The following is a 10,028-nucleotide window of genomic DNA, read 5'->3' as shown; positions in this document are numbered from 1 at the left end:
GCGCACTGTTTATCCAAAAAGCGCCGTATCAGATGTGGCCCCGCTGGTGCCGGGTCTTACTTTGTGGCGGTGGTAATACCTGCCGGCGGCATGTGAAAACGACATTTTAAACCGATACAGAACCCGAGCACAAAACGCCAGTTCAGCTTGGGGCGGCGCGTGGTGGAGAGCGGCAACGTTGGCAAAACATGTTCCGCCACAGCTCTGAGCTTCCTCGCGCTGGAGCGAGCACCATTTCTTTCACAATATCAAACATCGGTTGTCCTGGCAACAAGGCACAAACCGCTCTAGAAGTCAGTTACGGTTGCGTGATCCCGGTTCAGCTTGGGGCCCCACCTCGCGGCATATGGGCACTGCAGGCATACTACTCACTCCCATTTGGAAGTGCGAGATGCGTTTGGCATTACAGGAGGCGATGGTGTGTGTGTTCTGGACGCCTTTGTTTCGCGATGAAATGCGACGTTATGCTTCTGCGGGTGGATAGTGCTTCCCATGGTCTGGAATATCTTTCTCAAGCGGCGTACGACTCAACCTCGCATGGGGTATGTGCAGTGTGCGTGGCTAAAAGCCATCTCGGCTTGTGCGCCAGAGTTAAGTGACTTGCTGTTCGTCCCCGCAAACCGCGCGCGAGGTGAGTGCCGAATTTACGAGGGGCAGGAGGAGGAAACCCATCATCTGGCAATCGTGGTTCGGACTTGCAACGCATGTTGTGACGTTGTGTTCGTTCGAAACGCATCTCTGGATTGTTTGGAAGGTGAATAAAATGTATGCGTCAAACCCGGGCATTCGGGTCAGGGCGTTCTCTGCGATTGCAAGAAAGAAGTGCCACGGGGCTTCAAAGCTTTCTTTATGGAACGTACTCAAGTAAGATAATATTCATGTCGTATTATGGCCCTGTTGCATTCAATACAAACGGTTAAGCGTATGTTTACACTTGTTTCGTTTGTCGTAAAATGTCCAAGCACTCCGGCACTCCGCTGGCACATCACCCGGCGAGCCGACGCTGAGCAGACGACTCATCTCTTTGCCGGAAGTGCGTGAAAAAGCCGCCCAATAGCAGGATGTCTAGCTCATGACGAACATCTGGGAATCGATGATGTAGACATGTGAAGATGGCGGCGTCCAAAAACACAAAGAGAAGGGTGAGAAAAAAGCGACAAACTTTGCAACAAAAGTGTGAGCTTTCCGCTGCGCGTAAAAGAGTAATACTTTGCACAGATGATGTTGACGACCCAATCTAACGATTGCGCTAGTCAATTTAGTGTGCTCAAAACGCCTTTCAGGGCCCCTTTAAGAACGGCAGTAGCTCACGCAGTGTATCAGTCCGCCGAAGAGGCTACCCCGGATGTCGGTGCGGGAGCTCGCTTCGAACTGAGAGGGCACTTAATGCCTGACATCGCCTGCTTTTTCTCTCGTAGTTTTGTTGCCGTAGCTGCAGTAATCTATTGCCAGATGAAGGCTCAAATATCACTGGAACTACTCGCGTCACGTTCAATATTCTTGCAATAGGGCGCGCTTCGCGCCGGTTAATGGAACAGCCGGCTACGGTGATGGCGAGCACCCGAAACTTCTCTTGTCGTGCGTAAGTTGCCCCCGACATAAGTTTATATTTGCTTGACGGAATTTAATTACGATGCAACACAGGAGGACACATATAATAACCTCAAGAAAGACTACGATGTATTACGAAAATAATGCGCTCCAATTAGCACTGTCAAGTACGACTTAAGCAACTTTTCCATACACAATGATATCCGTATTGGGCAATGAAGGCGTCCCAACACTGCCAACTACACTTGCACACACTTGAAGAGCGTTTTCCAAAACGTGTTTAGCAGACGGGTAGAGTTTTAATAGAAAAGCGCGTTTTACAGCAAAACGGGCATAGGAATTTTAAGTCATAAGGACATGCAGCTGGCCCGTGATGTTTTGCCCTTCGCTCTTTCTTCTGCAATACCGGAGTGACCTACTAACGAAGGAGTGTATTAAGCGCCTAGGTTGAACACTATGGAGTTCTGAACAGCCAATGTTGCCCGGAAACGTGAATACCCGAAAGCGAACCTTGAGGCTGAATGGTGCTCATATAAGCGCCGATATTAAAATGGGCATTGAAATTATTCATTTAAGGCTTCCTTGGCCAGTGTAAAGAGGTCGACGGTTCCGCACAGAATCGGGAAGGCCGTTCACCCGGGCAGGACGGCAACCAGACCCCCGGGAATTTCTCGCGGCGCACGGAAACCGGGAGGGACACGCGTGAGCCGCTCGCACGTGGGAATGCGTGACTCATCGCAGGCAGTGGTGTCGGCTGCCCGCGGCAACCCGTTCAGGAGGCCAAGGGACCACGTCCCGCCGGCCTGTCCGCACCCTTCATTTTCCGAGAAACACGCAACCGATGAGGGCGACGGCCTGGTGGGGAATGCGAGGGGGACAGGTCAAAGAGTACCCCACGGGGGGAGAGGGGTATTTTCGTCTTGTATATTTCTGTGCGCTCTTGCCACATAGAGGGAGCGAGTGTACGTGTCCATCATATTGGTGGTGTGTCATGATTGGATGTTTTCTGCATGTGGGCTGGACTCTCCGTGTTCTAAAAACGGAGCGCGAGAGTCCGGCCGGCCGTTCTGATTTACGGTGCGGTGCGTGCACCATCGGCTTTGCCGAGGAAGTCCGTCCCAATGTTTTCCGCTTTTGACTGCAATGTACAAATGTAAATAAGTGTACATAAATATTCCTTGCGTTACTTCAACTTCGTCTTCGAGGCCCCATTTGTCTGCAATGAGGAGATCGGCTACCCGGAAGACCGCAAAGCCACCCCAACCTCCAGTTGGCGTGCGAGGCGGAACTCCAACCAACAATTACTGGCGCAGTCGGCAGAACGGGTAGCGGAGGAGGAGACTAAGAGCAACGACGAGCAAGGAAGGAATGAAAAGGGAGTCAGCGGATTCAGCACAGCGGTCACCGGCTACGACGTCGGACGACGGTGTTCGAGACACCGGAGAGGCGAGCAGCGGCGGATTCGGGACGAGTCCACTGCTGGGTCAGCGGTGACAGCTGGGAAGCCACCACTTGGAGGGAGGGCGGCGTGTCACAAGGACCGGCCGCGTACTCCATTGGCAACGGCGGCAACGAGACCGGCGACGGCGGCAACGACAGCAACGGAAGTCAAGAGCCAGCGCGTCGCATCTCGTCGGAGGGTGAGTCCTCTTTGTTCTTCACCTTGGCGTGAGCATCGCTGTCTGGGTGGGCACTAAGGGGTGCATGAACACGCGGTTCGCGCATTTAAACCCGGACAGGCGGAAGGTGAGAACAATGGGCGACGGAGAGGAGACGGTTGTGTCGGACGGCAGTTTGTCCGCGCGTGGAGCGCCGTTTAGCCAGACGGCAATGGACATGAAAAAACTGGAGGTCAGAGCTGCGGAGGAGAGGCGCTGGGCCCTCGAACTCGAGCTCGAGCTGGAAAAATGACAAGCGAGTAGGAGAGAAGAAAATGCGGCGCAAAACGCCGCAGTGTTGGAGAGAAGTGACGCGCGGGCGGAGTTGTGTCGGTACTCAAAATGGTTGTCAGGAGCGCTACCGAAGTTTCCGGCAGAAGCAGAAGTGCCTGTCTTGTTCGAGGCAGTAGAACACACTCTGGAAGCGTACGCTGTGCCGAAGGAACACTGGGGCCAAATTGTATTCCCTCTGATTGCGGAGAAGGTGCGGTTCCTTTCAACGCGCTTGACACCATCGCAACACAGGGAGTACGAAGTGCTGAAAAAAGTGGTGCTAGAGGAGTTGAAGCTCTCGGCAGGGGAATATCGAAGGAGGTTCCTAACCTCGAAGAAGCTACCTAGTGAAGGCTGGAGGGCGTTCGCAACTCGCCTGCAGAGTTATTTTAATTGCTACGTCGAAGAAAGGGGTGTCAACACATTTGAAGGGCTAGTTGAGTTGCTAGTAGCAGCCCAGCTTAAGAACACGCTATCTGAAGAGGCTCTCCGATACGTAACTTTGCAGGAGGGTGAGGGGTGGAAGAAAACGCCAACATTGGCGGCGCTGCTGCAAACGTTCGAGGAGGCGCGGGGCAAAGACAGCGCGGTGAAAAAGCCCGAGCAGAGAACGGAGGAGAGCTCGCATACACGAGAGGGAAAGAGAGACCCAGACCGACTCACACGCGATTCGGGAGGCACGCAGCGGACAGACACAAGGCAATGGTATAGAGGGTGCTTCTCGTGCGGCTCAATGGGACACAAGAAGGCCGACTGCCCACACAACTCGAGGGGAGCGGCACCCAACGCCAAAGGGGACAGCCTCTCCGCACGTGTGGCAACACAGGAAGGGGTCGCCGCACAAAGCGAACTAAGACCGGTAACGCTGGCGTGTCAGGATAGGCGTATTAACGCAATTTTGGACACAGGTGCCGAAATAACGGTCGTGCGAGAGAGCATGGTTCCTCCGGATTTGATTAAACCGTATGGATCCATTGAGTTAGTGTCAGCTTTTGGCGAGAAAGTGCAGGCTAAACTCGCAGTCGTGCCCCTTATAATAAACCGTGACTTGGGCATTTTCTCGGACATACGAGAGGCGGTGCCAGTAGTATGTGCCCTGACCGACAAACTAGTGTCGAAGACAGACTGCTTGCTGTCAGAAGAAGCCTGGGAGTCCCTGAGGGAAGAGTGGGACGTGAAAGGCGTGGGAGCAACAGATAACCGCCAGGTCAGAGACTACAGGGGGGTCGAACAGGCAGAGCAAGCGTCGGTCGAACCGGACGTAGAGCCAGTCAAAGAGATCGCAACGCCCCACGCTGGAGTGCACATCGTCACCGGGAAAGAGAGTGAAAGCGATTTGCATGACACGGAGAAAACAGATGACAGCGTAACAGGGGAAAGCAGTGCTACGGCAGTTTTCAAAAAGGAGCAACGGAGTGATGTTACTTTGCGAGAATGCTGGGAAAACGCCAGGGTCGGGAAAGCAGGCATGACGGAGGTAGATCGGCTACTCTACCACAAGGATAAATTGCTGGGGAAACCAGTAATGCAGTTGGTGCTCCCCGAGTCCCGGCGGGAGGAGGTCCTTAAGTTAGCCCATGAGTCAAACTGGGGAGGCCACCTTGGGTTGAGAAAAACCAAGGCACGAATCAAGTACAGCTTTTATTGGCCAGGGATTGAGGGAGATGTGCGGAGATATTGCGACAGCTGCCATGGGTGTCAGACGAGGTCCGATCGCCGCCAGACGGACAGGGTGCCGATAGAACCCTTAGCGAGGCCGCGATATCCGTTTGAGCAGGTTAACGTCGACTTTATCGGCCCACTGGATCCACCCTCAGGGAGGGGGCATCGGTACGCATTGTGCATCATCGACTTGTGCACACGCTGGCCCGAGGTGGTGTGCTTGCGCTCCCTCAGCGCAAAATCTACCTGTGACGCCCTCCTGACGGTTTTCAGCCGAACAGGGATACCCGAGGTCGTCGCTTCCGTCTGCGGGACGAACTTCACGGCTGAACTCACAAAGGAATTTTTGAAGAGGTTAGGCTGCTCCCCGAGGTTTTCTACTCCGGGTCACCCCGAGAGCAATGGAGCTGTAGAGCGCTGGAACAGAACGTTCAAAAACATGCTGTACCATATAATCCAGGACGAAGGAAGAGAATGGGACAAATTTGTACCGTTCCTTTTATGGGCGTACCGCGAAGTGCCGCACGACACGACAGGAATAGCGCCGTTCCAAATGTTGTATGGGCGTGAGCCAACCGGCCCGTTAGCCGTGTTAAAGCGCGGCTGGGAAGGGCAGATGAGTGTACCAGCGACACTGGGACCGTCCCCATCACAGTATATACAAGAGCTGAAGGCGCGTTTGGAGCATGCGGCGGAGGTAGCAGAGTTGATAAGCTCAAAGCAGCAGAACGCGTACGCGACCCAGCACAACCGAAGGGCGAAGAGCAAAGCCTTTGACATAGGCGACAGCGTACTGGTGTTTGACGATCAGCGCCCAGGAAAGATGTTTCCACAGTGGAAGGGGCCGGGAAGTGTTGTCGGAAAGTTTCGCGAACACTCATACTACGTGGAGATACCAGAAGGAGGTAGGAAGCTGGTTCACGCCAGCAAGCTGCGGTCGTATCAGAGGCGAGCAATGACGGTCGGGGTGATCTTCGATGAGGACCGGGCGTTCGGGGAAATAGAATATGTACCTAGACCTAGGCCGACACGAGAGGCGGTATCGATCCTCCCAGAGGACATGACGGCTCACCTGAAGCCGGAAGAGCGCAGCCTAATTCGCAAAATGTTCAGAGAACACCGAGGCCTATTCCATGACAGGCTAGGGGTAGCTAAAGTAGCGGAGCACAGGATTCTCCTGGAGGAGGGCTTCACCCCGAAGTCGGGCTACCCGTACCGAACACCCGCAAGCTTGAAAGGCGAAGTGGGCAAGCAGGTGGACGAGCTGCTCGATATGGATCTTATATACCCCTGCGAAAGCCCCCATGCTCACCCGGTTGTATGCGTCACCAAAAAGGACGGGTCGATAAGAATGTGTGTAGACTTCAGGAAGCTCAATGCAGGGACAGTGGCTGACGCTTACCCAATGGCATTGCAGCAAGAGCTCGTCATGAGCGTAGGAAGTGCGAATTACATCACTCTACTCGACCTTAGGAGAGGGTATTGGCAGGTGCCGCTAGCGCGATCAGCTCAGCTCCTCACCGCTTTTGTCTGCCACCGGGGGCAGTTTGCGTGGAGAGTGATGCCGTTTGGGCTGAAAAACGCAGCTCAGACATTTCAACGAGCCATGAACGAGCTCCTACTCCCGCACTCTGCCTACGCGTGCGCGTACCTTGACGACATTGCGGTGTTCAGCGAAACGCTGACCGATCACGTGCGACACTTGCATGCCGTCTTCGCGACGTTGCAGAGAGCGAACTTGAAAGTAAAGCTCGAGAAGTGCCAAGTGGCAAGAGGGTCCATCCGGTACTTGGGACACGTAGTAGGCTCGGGGAACCACGCGCCCGACCCTGACAAATTGTCCGCAATTAGGGGGCTGAAAGCACCAGAAACCAAGAAAGAGCTCCGTAGTGTGCTCGGGCTGTGCGGTTATTACCGAGGATACGTGCCTAACTACGCGGAGGTGGCAGCGCCGTTGACGGAGCTGACAGGGAAAAAGATTCCTAGCAAAATTCCGTGGCCAGCCGAAGCTGAAAGAGCCTTTCAGAGACTCAAGGCGGCACTCTGCGAAGCCACAGCGCTCGGTACGCCAGATATCGACAAGCCGTTTTGGCTGCACACGGACGCCTCAGCGGTTGCGGCGGGAGCCTGTCTCTCACAGCGTGCTGCGGATGGCTCCGAGCGACCGATCGCGTTCGCGAGTCACAGATTCTCTCCAACGCAGGCGCGATGGTCAACCATCGAGAGAGAAGCATTCGCGGTGATCTGGGGGCTGGGAAAGTTCGACCTCTGGCTGTTTGGCGCCCAGGTTATGGTGGTGTCGGACCACAACCCCCTCTCCTTTCTCACCCTGAACGTGCCACAGGGAGCAAAGCTAACGCGCTGGGCGCTCGCTTTGCAGCGATACAATGTGGTGGTTCAGCACCGAAAAGGGAACGCACACCGTAACGCCGACGCACTGTCTAGGTTGCCGAACCAGAACTGGGAAACAGACAGCGGTGGTCGCGACGGGGAGAAGGGTGGAGAGGACACGATTCCTAGAAGACAAGTGCAGTGACACTTCCATGGGACGCAACTGCAGCAGACTCAACATGTGCACGGTGCGCGTAGGAGTGCAACAGTGTAGGGTGTATGCATGTGTAGAACTGAAGTTACAGTGTTTCCCTCAAGTGCGTGTTTGGCGCGTTTTGTTCGCGCTACACGAGTGTTGTTGCGCGTCTGCACGCAGTAATAAGGCGCCTATGTAGCATGGCGTATTTGTTTTTGTTTTGTTCTCGCTACAAAGTGTTTTCAGCGCCGGCGCGCCGTAATTAGGCAAGCGCGCCCCAGTACGCGTTATCCCTCCCCAGGGCATGTACGGTCAACCGTCGATTCTTTGGTTGGGTTTATTCTCAAAGGAAGTCGTGGGACCCCTTGGAGAATTTTAGGGGGGGCGTGTAAAGATGTCGACGGTTCCGCACAGAATCGGGAAGGCCGTTCACCCGGGCAGGACGGCAACCAGACCCCCGGGAATTTCTCGCGGCGCACGGAAACCGGGAGGGACACGCGTGAGCCGCTCGCACGTGGGAATGCGTGACTCATCGCAAGCAGTGGTGTCGGCTGCCCGCGGCAACCAGTTCAGGAGGCCAAGGGACCACGTCCCGCCGGCCTGTCCGCACCCTTCATTTTCCGAGAAACACGCAGCCGATGAGGGCGACGGCCTGGTGGGGAATGCGAGGGGGACAGGTCAAAGAGTACCCCACGGGGGGCGAGGGGTATTTTCGTCTTGTATATTTCTGTGCGCTCTTGCCACATAGAGGGAGTGAGTGTACGTGTCCATCATATTGGTGGTGTGTCATGATTGGATGTTTTCTGCATGTGGGCTGGACTCTCCGTGTTCTAAAAACGGAGCGCGAGAGTCCGGCCGGCCGTTCTGATTTACGGTGCGGTGCGTGCACCATCGGCTTTGCCGAGGAAGTCCGTCCCAATGTTTTCCGCTTTTGACTGCAATGTACAAATGTAAATAAGTGTACATAAATATTCCTTGCGTTACTTCAACTTCGTCTTCGAGGCCCCATTTGTCTGCAATGAGGAGATCGGCTACCCGGAAGACCGCAAAGCCACCCCAACCTCCAGTTGGCGTGCGAGGCGGAACTCCAACCAACAATTACTGCCAGTAAAGAACAAACGCCAGAATACACATTTACAGACACTAAAAAACACCATCAAGCTCTTCCTACCTTCTAATTCATGCTCATATATAAAATCATCATGATAGAAACGCGAGGAACAGAATAAACATTTGTGTTAAATTACGGCTGTTGTAATAAGCCACAATCGCCACATAAACCAGTAAGATCTCACCACTCTTTTTTGGTGCCGCTCAAAGTTCAAAGTGCCCCTAATTTGAAGTAGTTTTCGGTCCTCTTCGAGTAATAATTGGCGACATTTTACAATATATGCACCTTATTACATAAAGAAAAGTAACATTCCTGCTTCAGTGCAAACTTTACACCAAAGCTTGTTTGTGATTTTTGATTACTTCAACGAATTCTTACTATTATTATCGGCTACACTCACCGTGTAGTCTTCTTTGTGTTTTATTTGTAGAACGTTTCAAATTTAAGTAGGTCTTTATGTAAACCATTTCTTGGCTTGAAGTGATATTTTTTTTTTTCTTTGCTTTTTCAGAGTGAAGTTTCCTCGCTCCCTGGATGCAGTTGTCCATTTATGCAGTTGGTGTGCAATCATACGGCCAGCTTTTTTTCGAACACCCTCACTAGTTACACGGGTGCACTTGCTTTTCTCCGTATTCGTGGATGTTTAATGTGCAATGCCTCACGAGGGTCAGAGAGGTTTGCGAGTTTTAAGTATGAGTTAGGGTTTGCAAGTGGCTAACGGTGTGTAAAGACCTGAGACCAAAATAATTTTTATTGAATCAGTCATCCTTTTGCTTTTTATGGCTGTTAAATTACTATAGATATTTTAAAAATTTGAATACTAGCCCATGTTATGGTTTACGTTGTATTTTTCACTTAGATTATTTTGGTGGAAATTTTAACTTTTCTTTTTTTTTCGTCATTACTGAAAAATAAATGTGCATTGAGGATGTTACAACATTTCATTCGTGCATTAAAATTTCTGCCTATAAAATCGGAAGGTACAATTTGTGCATAAATAGCAATGGAGAACATATTTATGGTTTTATTTATAACGGCAGCCTATTATAGGCCAATGCGAAAAAACACGCCTCACAAGATTCAATACTCCTGTGGCTATCGTACACCCCCCGAGACAAGACTTGAGAGCTAAGGGGAGAATGTAGAGACCATACCGGTCAGCGTTTTAATCAAACATCGATGGAAGCAAGTGAAGGGGATGAACGAGGAGGAGGATAAATTTTATTGACAGCATCGTAATGTGGTG

The 10,028-nt window shown here is 52.6% G+C and overlaps 1 protein-coding gene across 1 annotated transcript; it reads left to right on the top strand.

Annotated features, from left to right (window-relative positions):
- The first annotated feature begins 4,419 nt into the window (after nucleotides 1-4,419).
- Nucleotides 4,420-7,680, top strand: LOC144163760 (uncharacterized). The gene has a single exon (XM_077694489.1). The coding sequence runs from the start codon at nucleotides 4,420-4,422 to the stop codon at nucleotides 7,678-7,680; it is 3,261 nt and encodes a 1,086-aa protein (XP_077550615.1).
- The last annotated feature ends 2,348 nt before the right edge of the window (nucleotides 7,681-10,028 follow it).

This window comes from Haemaphysalis longicornis, unplaced genomic scaffold (assembly GCF_048455015.1).
Source record: "Haemaphysalis longicornis isolate Haplotype H1 unplaced genomic scaffold, Haemaphysalis longicornis Haplotype H1 scaffold_13, whole genome shotgun sequence".
In the NCBI taxonomy this organism is placed as follows: Eukaryota; Metazoa; Arthropoda; class Arachnida; order Ixodida; family Ixodidae; genus Haemaphysalis; species Haemaphysalis longicornis.
Note: the sequence above shows the minus strand (reverse complement) of the source record. Positions and strands in the feature narration are given on the sequence as shown.

What these genes read in the sequence shown, in the direction of transcription:
- LOC144163760 (XM_077694489.1), top strand. Translation starts at nt 4,420, where the DNA reads ATGGTTCCTCCGGATTTGATTAAACCGTATGGATCCATTGAGTTAGTG.